Source organism: Centroberyx gerrardi, chromosome 17, assembly GCF_048128805.1.
Source record: "Centroberyx gerrardi isolate f3 chromosome 17, fCenGer3.hap1.cur.20231027, whole genome shotgun sequence".
In the NCBI taxonomy this organism is placed as follows: domain Eukaryota; kingdom Metazoa; phylum Chordata; class Actinopteri; order Beryciformes; family Berycidae; genus Centroberyx; species Centroberyx gerrardi.
In genome coordinates this window covers 7,139,612-7,156,185 of record NC_136013.1, presented here as the reverse complement: position 1 = coordinate 7,156,185, position 16,574 = coordinate 7,139,612, and the positions used below count along the sequence as shown (strand labels likewise).

The 16,574-nt window shown below is 41.4% G+C and overlaps 1 protein-coding gene across 5 annotated transcripts in view; it reads left to right on the top strand.

Moving 5' to 3' along the window:
- The first annotated feature begins 158 nt into the window (after positions 1-158).
- The window catches only part of dtnbb (dystrobrevin, beta b), a 29,021-nt gene continuing 12,605 nt past the window's right edge, over positions 159-16,574 (top strand). For 3 of the 5 annotated variants that reach the window (XM_078289422.1, XM_071903996.2, XM_078289424.1), the window contains exons 1-10: positions 159-333; positions 2,464-2,510; positions 3,055-3,122; positions 3,438-3,518; positions 3,709-3,922; positions 5,335-5,420; positions 6,102-6,256; positions 6,421-6,526; positions 6,876-7,042; positions 8,214-8,338. In XM_078289422.1, the coding sequence (XP_078145548.1) occupies positions 3,056-3,122; positions 3,438-3,518; positions 3,709-3,922; positions 5,335-5,420; positions 6,102-6,256; positions 6,421-6,526; positions 6,876-7,042; positions 8,214-8,338 (1,001 nt within the window). In that variant the 5' untranslated portion in view covers positions 159-333; positions 2,464-2,510; position 3,055. Of the gene's footprint in view, positions 334-2,463; positions 2,511-3,054; positions 3,123-3,437; positions 3,519-3,708; positions 3,923-5,334; positions 5,421-6,101; positions 6,257-6,420; positions 6,527-6,875; positions 7,043-8,213; positions 8,339-15,353; positions 15,429-16,574 lie in introns of all 5 variants that reach the window. The other 2 variants (XM_078289425.1, XM_078289423.1) reach the window with 2 other exon arrangements.

Genomic DNA, 16,574 nt, shown 5'->3' with positions numbered 1-16,574 from the left:
GCTGAAGGAATATGTCATGATTCAGAGTAACAGCAGTAGTAGTAGTGCGCCTTTAACCAGCATGCGTGCGCACATGCGTAAATTATAGTAGGTGAACGCGCATGGCATCTCCGTTCCTGCTTGCGCTTTCCCGTCCTCTGCCGCTGGGTCGCTGATGATGCTGAGCGGAGCGGGGCGCTCGTACATTTTTATGTGCTGCTACAACCGCAGTTCCCAAGATTGAGTCGAATGAAACAGGAGAGGAACTTGAAATATGATGATGGATCATCCGAATCGTTTCTCATCGCTCGGACAGCAGTAACAGTCGGCGGACAGCGCGTGAATTCATCAAAGGTGAGAGTGTGGCGATGAATCACGGAGGAAATATCCTCCTTATTCACCCTGGACCACTTATCCTCTCCATCTGATGCTGATGATGATGATGCTCTAACGCAACCTGCGTGATTTTCCTCCGGTAAAGGCCAGCTGCCTGGTATGCCTCTTATTCTGTCGTCAGCCTTCGAGAGAGACCAGTAAGAATTGAACTGATGTAGGATTATCATTGTTTCTCCACCGAAATTTATGGGCATCACGACACACCGTTCACATTGCGGAAATAAGGTAAATAGGGAGTTAAATCATCAATATGGCCGCGTTTGTCGTGCGGTTGCTTCAGAAGTGAATTGTAAGTCTTGTTCGGTTCCCCACTGTAAGATTTGAGGCTTGTGACATGGGGAAGTGAAAGATGTTAGTGCTCGGAAGATACTGCAGTAGCCGAGTCCTTATGTTGACTCGCGTCAACGGATGTTGTCATTACCCCGAAGCTGAAGGTGCGGTTACAGTAAAATGCACCTTTATTACGGCCTATGATGATTACAACATACTTACTGTATCAAGGGGGAAGGGTCCATAGATCTGCCTTCACATTGGCTTGTGATTGATTGAACAGATGACTATTGCAATCCTGTCTTTCATACCAGACACATAATGGATACAGTTTATTGACATGAATTTTAAGGCCTTTTTCACAGTGATTTTAATGACATTCTCTGTCTATGCTCCTATGAATTGAGATGAGTTTTGTATGTAAATTATTGATAACTTCTGACTTTTCATCACATTAATTAATCCGCTTGTGCATTAATTAAATTGTCATTACTTTGTTGTCCTGGACTATTAACAGTTTTTCTGATGTTGCCTACCAATGCAAGGGCTGAGATGCCTACATATGAACTGCTGTAGTTACTCCATAGCTAAATATTTACAATGAACCATTGTGTTATTTTGCTGACGTGTGTCTGTTGGGTCTCCCACTGCTCAGCTAATGTTTTCTACCCTTTTTTCCGAACTGCAAAGGCGCTTCTCAAACTTGCCATCCCCCCAAAAAAACCCAAATAGATTTGCATTTAGCCAGAAACCCATACATATGTAATTTTATTGGCACATAATCCAAAATGCTTCAAAGTGCCATCAGTGCATGCATGGTCCTAGTAGAAACTGAACCTTTAATCCTGACTGGGTTAATGCAATGCTTCTCAGGGCTACAACACTATTTCAGAACATTAAATTGGTCTTCTTTGATTTAGCACAGAATGGTATATTAGTCTTAAAATGGAGCAATAACAATGGAGGCAGTGAAATCAGTGATCAGAATACCAATTGTTCTAACTAGCCAGTGAAATAGTAGGCTACTAAAATGAAACAACACTTAATTTTGGTGGAAATGGCCCTTTCAAGGACCCTTGTTGGTCTCTGTACACAACATTGAGAGCCACTCACCAGAAGTTACAAGTTGGGTGACTAGAAAGAGGCGCTGTCATAACAGCAGAGCTCACTCTGAAAAGAGTGTCTCTAAAATAAAGAGGAAACTGTGGCTCACCACAAAAAAAAACAACTGAAGAGAGAAAAAACTGCCTGTCTGCAGAGTTCCTGAGGGTAGCAGAACCTTGGCATCTCTGCTCACGCTCAGCTGGTCAGCTGATGCAGATCCCCTGTTTGTTTCTCACCCCCCCGGTCAGAGAGTGTACTCCACGAACACGCATGTGATTGAGGCATGTTTGAGCGTTCAGTCCCTTGGCCGAGGCCGTTCGTTCGCGGTACCCAGCGTGCATCGCTCATTGGCTGGCCGTAATGTGTTCTGCGTCCGTCATCATTAAGTGGTTCCTTTGCAGCCCAGTCGGTGTCATTAGCCCACAGGATGCAGTCTTTGCTGAGCGGGATGTCACGGAGAATTATCATTTACACAGACCATGGGCACTCAAGTGTTCCCTAGCCAGCACACCAATCTCTACAGGAGGAGAGAGGGGAACAAAAGCACAAATTGAGAGTTAATGAAGTCCTTGAAGGAGGGAGGGGGGGTGTTAATTACTTATTTAAAAGTCAACTACATTTTGTCAGCGAAGAATGGCTTATCTCTCACAGTAATGGAGACATGGAGTCTTAGGAAAGCCTTACTAACTATTTCAATATGACTTCTCTTCACAGGGTCGACGTCTAGTGCTTCGCTTTGTTTGACATTCAGCCAGCGACAGGTAAAGACTTTTTAAAGGTTATTAAAACCAGACATAATGCTGAAGCTGTCACTTGTACAGAAAATGTGATGTATCATATGAATTATGTGTGAAAAGTCATAGTATATTTGTCAACAATGACAATTACATCACAGTATACCACAAATGATGCATACTACTGTGTTATATCCACATTGTATAGGAACACAAGTTTTATTCCAATGTGAGAGAAAGAATGACACTCTCAAGAAATGATTTATAAAAGACACAGTACTTTTTGAAGAGTAGTATGTCCTTGGTTGACAAAATATCACACGCATAAAGATCCAATCCTCTATATTTTAGACATATTGAATCATGAACTTCAGGTAATTGTTTCTTTTACTGCCAAAATTGATATTTAGTATTCTGGGAGACAATCTCTTCAATTGCATGAGTGATATGTATATAAAGCATATTCACTTGCATGGTATCGAAATGATTTTGGACCTGTGTGTTGCACTTCACATGCTGTTCTCAAACCAGTGGGTAAGCGGTGAATGCTCTGCTGTTTGATATGCTACAGAATGATCGAGGAAGGCAGTAAACGAGGCAAGGCCATGGTGGAGAAGAGACAGCTCTTCATGGAAATGAGTGAGTGGACTCGACTGAGAGAAATCTCCTTTCACTATTCACAGTCGGCGCAGGCTTATGCAATTCTGTCACTGGCTCTACATCACATAGGAGATGCACAGTCCCTCACACATATAATTGCTCCCACACAAAGACATGAATGTGTTTAAATGTACCGGGTGTAATCCTGTTTGTGTTTGTAAAGAGTCTAATTTCTTTTCAGTGAATTGACTGCACACTGTATTCATCTCTCGTCCATTAGTGGGAGAATGTGATAGGGTTTTGTTGGTGGCTTGTTGGAGACGGATAATCTTTCTCCGTGGCTTTGTTTTACAGGAGCTCAGAACTTCGATGTTATTAGACTGTCGACTTACAGGACCGCCTGCAAGCTCCGGTTTGTGCAAAAGAGATGCAACCGTAAGAGAACTTTTACTTTTCACTATTCTGAGAATTGCGTAAAACTTTCCACTCTCTCTCTTTTCAGCTTCCCCACATGACTCTTATGACACCATGTCAGGGTGTAATGAATAGAAATATGTGTTCCAAAATGCATACAGACTTAATTGATCACAGTCTGCCTGTTTGGCTCCCCCCACCTCCCTCCCAGTTCATCTGGTGGACGTCTGGAACATGATCGAAGCCTTTCGTGACAGCGGGCTCAACACATTGGACCACAACGCTGAGATCAATGTGTCGCGGCTGGAGACCATCCTGTCTTCCATCTACTACCAGCTCAACAAGCGGCTGCCCACCACCCACCAGATCAATGTGGAGCAGTCCATCGGGCTGCTGCTCAACTTCATGGTGGCCACCTATGACAGGTACGGCGCGGTCGGTCAGTGCAGAGCAACACTACAGTCTGTAGGTAGTGATCATCAGAATGAGTTTGTCCAAAACTAGGATAGTAATACAGTGCATACACTCATGGTACAGGGATGAAAAGGGGCCTCATTTACAGTAGAAACAGCGATAGACAGTAAACTATACCTTTCACTCTACTGTACATACATGTATATATTCAGCATTCAATCTAACCTGAGAAATCCAGGTTATGTAACTTCATAAACATAGAATAGATTTGCTTTTTGCATACCGATCAGGAGAGATTAACAGTGATCAAAAGGTTTTGGAAGATATGATTATTTATAACGTAAATATACAATATCATCAGGGCTGAGAAGTGTAGGATATTTCATTTCAATAGACAGATTTGTATGTGAGGACAGCCACAGTTCATGCAACTAGCTTTTAGGCCTCAGAAAACCTGGCTATAAACAGACCAATTTTGGGTTAAATATGCTGATATGACATGCTGGTAGTAAAAAATATATCGCATACACCTTCACCTGTTTCAGCTTAAGTAGCCCTGGTGATGCTGTCTATTCCTCCTTCTAATGTCTGCCCAGTGCCTTAGCCACTGTCTGACATGGAGTGCGGAGGTTTATTATCGACTGTAAAGCTCGATTTCATTATTGTACCTTGTGTGCTCAGATTGATTGGCTGCTTGCCCCGTCCATTCATGGAGCTATTCAATGGTTTACTTTTATCTACAAGGCCATTCATGGTCCTGCTTCCGTATTATTATTCATGCTCTTATATCTCTGGAAAACTTGGTGGAAATTACTGTCTAAGATCACAGGAAGTGTTTTTGCTATCTGTCCCCGAGGTCCGAACTGAATTAGGCAGAAACAGCTTTCATGTACTGTGCTACCTCGGCTTGGAAGCCATTGCTAAATTAATCTGAAATGAAAGAGCTGGTCTCCCTTGGCGAGTTAAAATGATTTTGAAGGATCTTGAGGCAGACTAATAATGATAATAATAATGATCTGTGCTTTGTTAAGCCATGATTTAAGGCTTGGTTCATGATCCTGCTGGTCGGCTATAGAACTGCTATACATTTTAGCACTAATATAGGGAATTTCGACTTTACACTGACATGTTTTCAATTGAATTTTGCTTATATGCAATGCTGTATATTATGCTACTTTTTTCCTGATTCCAAATTCTTAATCTCAACAGAAGTATAGGTTAGATAAAGCTTAAATAAATAAAATAAAATTGTTGATTGTAAATTCATTAGATTATTTCATGAGATAATTACTAAGACAGGTCTAGGTCTGAGGCCTAGGCTGAAAGGTCCTAAAACATGAAATATTTCTCTGTAGTGAATATATCATCTTTTCTTACATGCAATATATTAATGTATTATTGAAACCTTTTTTTCTACTCACAGTGAAGGCCATGGAAAACTCACAGTTTTCTCAATGAAAGCCATGCTGGCAACAATGTGTGGAGGGAAAATTGTGGACAAGCTACGTTGTAAGTAAATCTTTGAACCATTTTATGCATAATTTTTCAGTTCTGTGGATCAGCTGCAGCTTTTTCATTAGCCTTATTTATTTTTTGCCTGGTTTTCTGGAATTGTATTCCCTGGTTTGCTGCAGATTCCAGGGTTTCCACACTCCTGCGACAGTTTGTCTCTCAATGTAGTTGCTCAAATATTACACACAGGGGCGCTATTGGAACATATGTAATATAACATTTCATACAATGCATTTGCTTTAATTGTCTCTAATAGGCATGTTTTAACTGGCTGCTAAGTTTATGCACTGTGGGTGATCAATATTTTGCATCCAGAGAAAAGTCTAGAGTTCAAGTTCAAGTTTTTATTGTCATATACACTTAAAAGGTACCATGTACATTCAAATGCAATGAAATAAGATAAGATAAGATATGATAAGATATCACTTTATTAATCCCAGAAATGCATGTGCCCTGGTTCTCTCAGCCTTTAAAACTATATATAAAATGTAATAAAAACAATAAATAAGAAATTTATCTAGAGAATAATCTAGAATAATCTAGAGAACAGAGTAATATGTTGCTTTAGCAAATATGACGATTTAAGGGGATTTTCTCATTCAGAGGGGTTAAGCTCCCCTGTAATTTGCATGCTGTTCTTGCTAAAAGTTAAAAGTTTTGACATTTTCTCTCTCTCAGATGTTTTCTCACAGATCTCTGACTCAAGCGGAGTGATGGTGTTTGCCAAGTTTGACCAGTTTCTTCGGGAGGTGCTGAAGCTGCCCACGGCCGTGTTTGAAGGCCCCTCGTTTGGCTACACAGAGCATTCAGTCCGGACGTGCTTCCCTCAGCAGGTACGAGGCCCGGAAGACCTTATTCCCTTTTAATCAGATACTACTTCGCTTTTACCACCCTGTCTTCACTCAGTTTTAGATTGCAGATCTTGTAGAGAATCCTGTTTTTCCCGACTCTATTAATGGACTCTTCTCACTGACTGCATGTGTGTGTTTGTATCTAGAAGAAGATCTTGCTGAACACGTTTTTGGATGTGTTGATGGCAGATCCTCCCCCTCAATGCCTAGTGTGGCTACCACTCATGCACCGACTCGCTAATGTTGAAAATGGTAAGATTTGGTGAGGTTGTGCCCTTGCTGTGAGCTGGTTTAATGTCAGATATGGCCCTCAACTGCATATAAATTCAGTTCCAAAACGCTATACATCCATTTTTTAATATATATGTGAAGGTCATCATTCAATATCTCTAAATTATAGGGGATCCAGTCAGTGAAAGCCATAATTAGTTTACCTGCTATCCCTTAAACTATACATAGAGTTTATTTTGTGCTATCAATCATTCTGTAGGAATAGGTGTCACTGCTTTCAAATAATCAATATCTCATTTTGGAATGAAATTCTTCATATGATTTTTTTTTTTAATGAAAACCTTGTCTTTGTTGTCTCTTCACCATCCAGTCTTCCATCCAGTGGAATGTTCATATTGCCGGAGTGAGAGCATGATGGGTTTTCGGTATCGGTGCCAACAGTGTCATGGCTACCAACTCTGTCAGAGCTGCTTCTGGCGTGGCCACGCCAACGGTCCCCATAGCAACCAGCACCAGATGAAGGAGCACTCATCTTGGGTAAGACAAAGCCTTGATTACTCTCAATCCTACATCATGTCTTTCCCCATTCCAAACAATTCAAAAGTCAATATTGCTCTGTGTGTGTAGAATGATTTTACAGCCGCCGTCTGAGTGTAACTGCAGAATATTCAGCCTTTTCTCTACATTTACCGTCCTCTCAAAGCAATCCAAAAAGGATTTTATGGGGTTTTACTCATTTTGCCAAATGAAATTGTATTGATTGAATTCTCGGTGTTGCTGCATTCCCCCAAAGCTCAATCATTATGTTGTAAATTGAAACAAGGGAAGTTATGTGCACTGGATCCCAAATCCAATTCCCATCCCTCTCGGCTTTGCACAGAGAAGAATGACTGTTTAGGAAGCCTCAAGACTAGAATGAAATCTCTGAGCGCATGAAGCAGAAAACGTTGTCTGAAGTATAAAACATGAGGCATTTATGACAGATTTGGTACTGTAGTTCAATGCCAATATTTCCCTTTTATTAAACATCAGATATTGTCCAGCTATGTCGTTCATCTTTGATATTATGGAGGTTCCTCCCTGACCACAGCTACTGTAAAACCGGCAATTAAATTTTCATTTTTTAGAATATTTTATTTATTCATTTAATCTTTCCCCTACCATTGAACATGTGGGATCGGTCACACTGCCTTAAGGAACTGCTATCCCACCTAAAATAAATTCATTAGTTTCAGTTGAGAGTTTACAGTACATGATGGTCTAAACGCTGCTTCAGAGGCTTTTCCACCCTGTCAAGAACAAACTTCTGGGGGAAACGCTGAATCCTTGTAATTCTTTCGCATGAAAACTGTCAAATTTAAAGATATTGAATATCGGCTATCAGCGACTTCAGTTGAAAAATATCTGTATCAGCCTTCAGAAAACCACACTGGTTGACCCCTAGTGCTAACAATGCGATTTGATTCACAGTAAGGCAGTTTGGATAAAAGCATCTACCAAAATTGCGTATAAAATAGCACATCATTTATATGCACAAGTCTCTGTTTATACGCACTTTTGACACATTAAACAAACTTCAGCCTGCAGTAGTTATGCAAATTAACCACTGAAGTAGCTTAAGACTGTTTCTGCCATTCTAACAAGATGATAAAAAGTGGATACAACGCACAAGATGACAGATGTTATGTTTGTCTTGCCCTCCTCACAGAAGTCTCCGGCCAAAAAGCTGAGCCATGCAATCAGTAAATCTCTAGGCTGCGTTCCCATCGGAGAGCCGCCGCATCCCGTGTTCCCTGAGCAGGCGGAGAGACCGCAGGAGCTCACCCACACAGTGTGAGTGCCGTTGTCAAGGCATCTGTAACCTCTCTTTGTGCCGTTAATGAGGGAAACCTAACATACATGTTGATTAACAGCGCAGCACGGCCCAGTATGGTGGTGATGTATAGTCTATTCTCGCCATGTAACTGCCTCCATCTTTCCATTTCGCTGTCACACGATGAAGTATAGAGTGCCATCTCACTAAGATGTCAAGCCCTTGATTATTTGTTAATGTGGAAATGCTGATATACTATGCAGGTTTACCCACAGCTGCCGTTAACGGCCTAGTCGTCCTCATCACTCTATTGGCAATGAAACTGGGGCAACGGTATAAATCTTACACTCTTGGCTTTGAGGCTCCTGGAAGTCATTATAGAAAAAGCATTATATTCTGGTGCTGTCTTAAACCTGCACACTCATTTACATTTCAGTTGAGAAATAGTACAATTTCCATAATCAATTCCACCACTGAGATACATCTGCAGTAGTCCACATCGCTGAGGTCGCTTCATGTTTTTCTCATCATTGTGACCGCACTGTAAGTCTGTGAGGTTTTGGCACCCACCAAAACAAGATCTGATAATGTTTCAGATGAAAAACTGATCAGTTGTTCGCAGGATCATAAGAAAACTCACAACTTTCTCATTTGAAAATTCATCATTTCTCATGGCACATTTCATAACAAAATCCTGCTTCATATTCAAGTCACGATCATAAATCTAAGCTGTCTGTATGCTTTGCTCCTGGCAAGTGTCAGTGAGTAATTGATAGTGGGCTACATCAGAGGGAGAAACCAGCTCAGTGAATGCCAAGAAAAATAGACAGAATGTAAATACATCAACATGATTTCCTGTATTACAGCGTGATAGATACCAGCATCTCCGAATCAGTTCTCACATCACGGTTTGGAGACGCCCGCTCACTGACAGAAGGGTTTTTTCTGCATTGTAACCAAAGTTATGCATTCAAGATGAAGTTAACATTTACATAAATTTACAATTCATTACAAGACGGAAAATAAACTGTCGACCCGGATGTTTCCCTCTAGCTGAGGGATGAGGCGATTGGATTAGCCTGTGCAGTATAGGCTATGTAGCATGAAATTACATCACACAAGTAGATTAATATTGATTAAAACAAAATTTGTGTCTAAAACTATTTAAGATTATGTCTCTCCGGCGCCCTCAGTAACCAGTAATCCATGTCCTTTTGTGATTTTGATTAGTTTAGATGACGTAAGGCCACCAGAATATTGAGTTCTGTCCAGGAGAATCCAGTTTGGTGATATAGGATTTTATGGTATGAAAGTCTGTCACATTGATTCTTATTCCCAGAAAGATTTGCCCTGAACTAAGGCTCCTGTTTGAGTATTGATTTGGGTTTTTTTTTACTTTTTATTGTAAAAGCAAAGCCATGTTAGTTTTTTGACACAAAACTAACCATATAGTATTTCTCAACTGCATATTTCTGGGGAAGAACTTCCAGGAATCTCTTGTTGTTGTGTTTTCCTTCAAGACTTTAAGAGATTGCAATGGACAAAGTGCATTCTTATGCTCTGGCAGATGGTATTTGAAGGTTGGTGGGACTGTGTGTGGTCACTGACTGTTAACGGAGGTGACTGTTGGCCCCTGGGACTTGTTTGTATGTCTCTCTGTCCCTGTTGTTATGTGTGATGCAGGGAAGTTGGCCACTGAAACACTTGACGTCTCTGATGATGGAAAAAATGTCTGTTGTGGTTTCCAAAGCATTCACATTTTTATTTGTGCGTGGTGACTAAGTGAAATTCCGAGTAGCCTGACAACCTTTCAAAATATGTTGCTTTACTCACGAGTGACTAGATGGATGTGCGTGTTTATTCCATTTTCATTTTCTGTTCAGATCTAACGCCTCTTACTGTGCATGTCCTCAAATTGAAGAATTACTATATAAGACCATCTTTATTGGCAAATCATTTCCAAAGAAGACTCCATGTATTTATAAGCATCGCTGGAAATATCCAGAACTTTTATTAGTTTGGAATTTGACAAAGAGCCGTAATTTGAGATCATGGCATTTGAATAAAACATTGCAGTTGTAAATGTTACTGTTGCTCTCTTTGTAGCTATAAGCATAGGAGAGGAGTGGCACAGACTGCTGTTTGTTAACAGTAGATTTCAGAGAAATTGTGAGGGAATACAGTGATTACCTGCCCTTCATCCCCATGTTAAATATCCTGTTGGCTACAGGAATCCTCACTCAAACTGTATTCCTGAGATATTTAGTCCCAGAAAAGCTCTACTCTTATGCTAAAATTGTTGTGAGGATACATTTATTTTATTTTTTTTTATTTAACCTTTATTTAACCAGGAGTGGAGTCTCATTGAGATTAAAAATCTCTTTTTCAAGAGTGTCCTGGCCAAGACAGGCAGCAGCACAGTTACACGGTTGCAGACATAAAACAAACATATAACAATTTAGAATGAAAACAAAGAACACATTTCATCAACATTCAAAACATCTACAGCCAGATGTGTTTGCTTCCAAGTCATTTAGAAACACTTTAAAAGCATCCAGTGAGACCAGCTCCCGAAGATTCAGGTAATTTTGCAACTGATTCCAAGCAGAGGGAGCAGCATACCTAAACGCCCTTTTTCCCAGTTCAGTACGGACTTTAGGGACAGTTAGTAGGAATAAGTCCTGGGAGCGAAGACGATAACTTCCCATACTTTTTTGAAGGATGTAGATCCGTAGGTAAGATGGAAGCAGACCAAGAATAGCCTTATAAATAAGGATGTGCCAATGGTTAAGTCTGCGGGTGGACAAGGCAGACCATCCAACCCGAGCATACAAAGAGCAATGGTGAGTAAGGGCTTTAAAATTTGTAATAAATCTCAGTGCTCCATGGTAGACAGTATCCAGCGTGTGTAGGCATTGCGAAGATGCATGCATGTATATAACATCGCCGTAGTCCAGCACAGACATAAAGGTGGCAGCAACAAGTGTCCTTTTGGCCTCGAAGGAAAAGCAAGACTTGTTTCTAAAATAAAAACCCAATTTCAACTTCAGTGTTTTCACCAGTTGCTGAATGTGAGGCTTAAATGAGAGAGAATCATCAATTACAATTCCTAGATACTTGTATTGAGATACGGACTCAATCTCAGAGCCCTGAAAAGTGGTGATAGATGGGAGGTTCAGTGGCTTGGATTTTGCATTCGAAAACATCATGAGTTTTGATTTGTCGGCATTCAAAACAAGTTTTAAGTCACACAGGGTACGTTGTACAGTATTAAAAGCAAGTTGTAGCTGACAGAGAGCCTGGTTTGGTGTAGACGCAGAGCAGTATATCACAGTATCATCGGCATAAAAGTGGAAATTTGCGTTGGAAACATTTTGAACGAGACTGTTGATATATATAATGAATAGTAGTGGTCCCAGGACCGATCCAGAGAGAGAGAGAAACTTACTGTTAGTATTCCAAAACTAGTGCAGCGGTGTTCAGACAGTTTCAAATGATGAATGTTGTCAGTGTAGAAATGACTTCCCACTGTTGTTTCATGTTGTGACCTGGATGACATCCATCAACATGATTTCTGAGGTGTGTTTGTGTGTGTGTGTATGTGTGTGTGTGCGTGTGTGTGTGTGTGTGCGCGCGTGAGGCCGAAGATCCGCCTCTGAGTGAGTGATAATGGCAGAATCAGGGTAGAGCGTCAGGTTTGATCAGAACTCCCGAATCGCACGGACACGAGACTCCCAGTCGCCCAACCCCTCGCATCGTCTCAGACAAAGTGTAGCTATTCTGATACTGTTTTGAAATATTTACCGGCATCTGAAAGCAAAGACTAACAGCGAGCTGAGCTGTGAATTTGCCTTCCACTCAAACTGTCAGTGAGATTCTCGGGGATTTGTGCTTTGGATAGGAGTTATAGGTTTTGGATGCACCGTCTGCCTCAGAAACTTTAAATCTATGATACGGCTTCTTACCTTCAGATTTAGCACCGCTTCAGCCAAAAGACTTTAAGCACCGAAACAGACTATGAGTCGAAAATAGGCACCTTATCATACTTTTTGCATTCATGTGGAATACACATTATACATACGGCGTCAAATTCTCAGTGCCGTGTTTAATATTTAGCAACCGATTTTTAGACTCACTGTATAATCCCCGGAAATCCCTCACATTCTATAATGGCTTCCGCTGTTTTACATCTTTGTTCATTCTCCCAGTCAATGCAAATTCCATCAGTGTCATTAAAATGGGGAGAACAGGCATGTAATTCACTTTTCTGGGAGGGTGATCCATTGGGTTTTATGGCCGAGGTATTGACAGGCTCAGGGGGAAAGAGAGAAAAGGAAAGACCATTTGCCAGGAAGATGGAGGCTTCATGTTTGCATATTATTTTTAGCTGGCTGATGGCGATCGAAGGCGGCCATGCATCCCGCGTTTGTCGGAAACGGAGTGAGGCGAATGGTGTATGAAGAGAACGGGACGCCATCAAAGCCCGACTTAATTTTCCCTGTCCCCCTGCCAACTGCCAAGTACAAGGAAAGGGGTACATTGTCATTCACGGCACGCAGGTAGCACGAGGCTTAGCGCATTGCAGACTTTGATCTTTTAGTGCCTAAATGTTGTGTCAATTCATTCCCTCTTGACCTCTGAGGCGCCGGCTGGCCGGACGGCGAGGGCTGCCGGAGAGGTGGAGACGCCACCGGAGCCGGAGACGTCTTAGGGTGATGTCTACCGTTTGGGCAGAGAGAGAGAGATTACTCTTATCTGAGTGTCATTAATCTACATTTATCATTCAGTGGGCCACGGGCTGCAGACAGTGATGTTAATGAGTTGGGAAGCCTGTTAAAACGAATCCAAATAGTACACAGAGAGGCTGGGTTTGAACTCAAGGGAAAATAAAACATGAATAAACTGCATACTGTCACTCCGAGGCCTTTACATAAGAAGCTCAACCATTCTTTTCTCTTTTCACTGCGTCCTACTATTTCACAGGAGTTATATCGGTATACTCAAAAAGCACCGATGATTATTTATAGGGTAGATGTGAAAAGCTTGTGACTTATGTAACTTGCTCAAGGTAAGTGTGCCAGGCAGGGGAAGAGTCAAGATATGTAAATGTAATTATATAGAGGCTAGTTACGGGTTTTTCTGTTGAGGGATGAGGGTAGAATTTGGGCGGAAGGCTTTTTTAGAGGTTGCAAGTGAGATATTTTGAGCAAATGGCATTTCCCTAATTGTCATTGTGTGTGTGTGTGTGTGTGTGTGTCTTCATGTGCAGACACACTGCTTTGTGTGTTGGAGAGAGAGAGAGCCAGAGCAGAGAGCTTGAGAGAGAGAGAGAGAGAGGGACAGAGAGAGAGAGAGAGAATCTACATCGTCATAAAGTCATGTGACTGCCGAGTTTCCTTGGAGACAGCAGCAGTGTAGTACATTGAGATGCTTGCCTGCTCAGTTGAGGGCAGAGTAGGCATCTGGCAACAGCAGCAGTTGGATGTATTTGGCTAGCCAGGCAGGGGCTCTCCATCCTCACAGAGGTAAGTGATGCCTCGTGCCTCGTCCCGCTTATCCGCGCTTGACTTCTACCGGTGCTCATCTGTCTGGAATGAACATTTAGGGCAGATTACAGTAATATATTGAGCGTTAAAATGAAAAGAAAATATGTTTCCCTTGGCTTGTGATTTTTTTTACGTGGAGTATTTGTGTGTACAGTCTGCCTCAAAGGAGACGAGGCAGCATGTGCGGGTTTGAGTAGTGGCAGGGATAACCTTGGTTCTTCCCTCTCTGTTTTCTTATGCCGTGAAACTTATCCGAATTAGCAGCGTTAGTGTTTGTGCAAATTACATTAGAAACTAAAAATTAGGACTGATGAATTACTCATGAAGGACCATCAAAAAATTATTCCATGCTTTTCTTTTGAATCTGTTCGGCTAGTCTTCGGGGAATTTCAAATGTGTGATACAATAAATAATTGCACCATCTCTTTAAAAAGAACACGCTGACCCCGTGAGCATCTACATTAATGCAGGGAATAAGCAATTTGGTTTAGGAACAAATACTGCTGCAAATGACGTGAATACAATTAGTGATCCAAAAATGATGCCGCTTTCTTTTTTCTTGCCCTGTTGTGTTTTGTTTAGTAAGCACAACAATATTCAGTTCCAGCACAGAAAAGACTGTGTGTGCTGTGGAAGCGCGCAGAGCCACTGTACCAGGAAAAGATTTTTGGTACTTTATGCTGCTTACTTACAGTATTCTGCACAATGTGGATGTAAATAGTTTGTTTTTGCCAGAAATGCTGATTTGAGAAATAGGCACAATAAGGACACAATACTGTACTGAATGTGCTTTGCTATTTTTGTGCTTTAAAAACCAGTCAATTATAATGGAGTAAGGGCTGATAACTACAGAAAGATACTATGGACCGATTGAGGAGATGCAACTACAGAGATATGGAAATGGAGTGCCTTCATAAGTGCATGTTATTTTCCGTGCTGGGAAGTGTGAACCTGAGAACGGCTGAGATGTGCAGACAGATATTTTGATCCACTAATGAGATACTGTGGTCCTGGTCTGGGCGCCAGAGAGAGCGCCGGGGCCACTCATTCAGCCGCCAGATGGACCCCATCGCTTTGTTTACTCTCACAAATTACCTCCTGCAATGTCACCTTTGCTAGTTTTTCACAGACTTCCAGTTTAATTAGATTTCTTGTCTGCTGTTGTTCCTCCTGCTCATTTTAATTAGGTTTAAGCTAATAGCGTTAAAAAAAAAAAAAAATCTAAATCCCCATTTCCGGGAAAAGTCAATTATTTCACGACAATTTGAAGTGAACTCGTGTACAATGTGTTGCCATTCTTGTGCACTCCATGCAGTACTTAACAGTGACTCCCCAACCTTAACCTGCTTTGTACAAATGACTTCAATTGGAGTCAGGATCGCTGATTCATGATTATTAATAAAATGCAAATGTCCTCTCCTCCACCCCCTGGTGACAAGCACCACAGGGCTGCAGTGTAGCATTAAAGACCTCTAATCTTGTCTTTTAGTCAGCCGAAACCAGTGGCCAACAACATGAACGACACAATGCTCATGTCCTCTGGGGCACCTACTCCTACCAAAAGGTAAGTGCCTCAGGTACAGCTCTCTGCACCCCCAGGCATAACTGCTACCGCACACTCCTTTTGAAGATATTGTTAGTATCATGCCACATAATTAGGTTCACTTTGGTGATTGGTTAACTGTAATGCATACTTTAAAGGTGACAATATGTTAATTCAAGTTTTATACAACTTCTAATGACACGCTCTTCACTCTGTGCTTGGAATAGGTGACAGGTTCTCTCTCATCAGTCGAAATAACAAGAAAAGCGAGACAAATGAGACTACAGATGTTATTTGTTCCCTCACACTTGACACACATTTTTGCATCTGAGCAGCATGCCCTTGTGAGTGTATTTTTAGAGGAAAATTTGTTACGCTGTCATGAGGAATATGTGAGCACTCCCACTTAGAGGGCTGATTTGACAAATAGATTATGATAGAATTGGAGCCTTATCATGTAAGCAGATAGCAAGGAGCCGTGAAAGCAGCCTAATTGTCCTCTCATTTCAGCCCCTCTCAGTTAAAGGCCACCTCTATTATTATTTACTCACAATGGTAATAAACCGTCTAATAGCGCATTGTGGTTATGAATTCGATAATGGAGAGTGCTTTGGAGAGTAATGTACCTGCACTCTGTCCTGCAGGTCTAGGCTCAGTGGATTTTCCCTTTGCGTACGGTATCTCTTTATCACATCTTCCCTGCAATTTGTGTTAGCAAGATGGAACTGCTCAGAGATGATGCTCTGATGACTTCCCGTGGCACATGTGTTTGAAGGGAAGAGACGTGATGTTGTGCACAACACGAGTAGAGGTGTGCACATCCAACATGTCTGAAGCCAGGTACTGGATTGATTCCGTGACAAAGACTTTGTTGGTTGAAAATTTGAAAAGCGCTCGAATGCGGTGTGCAGATATTTTTTCCATTTGTGCTCTGTGGTGCTGGGTTATCATACTGTACCAAGAGCCCAGGCAGCAAGCTTGAGGCAGTTGAAGGGCAGCACTCACACTGCAAAAAATGTCCATCTCAGCAAGTCATTTATTCTACTACTGAGTCTTAAATTTGTATCTTAGGTGAAGGAAATCTGACAAAGTGGTGAAATCATTTCAATTTCATTATAGTTGCTTCCAATACAGTTTCACTTGTTTTAACAAATTTTCTTGAAACAA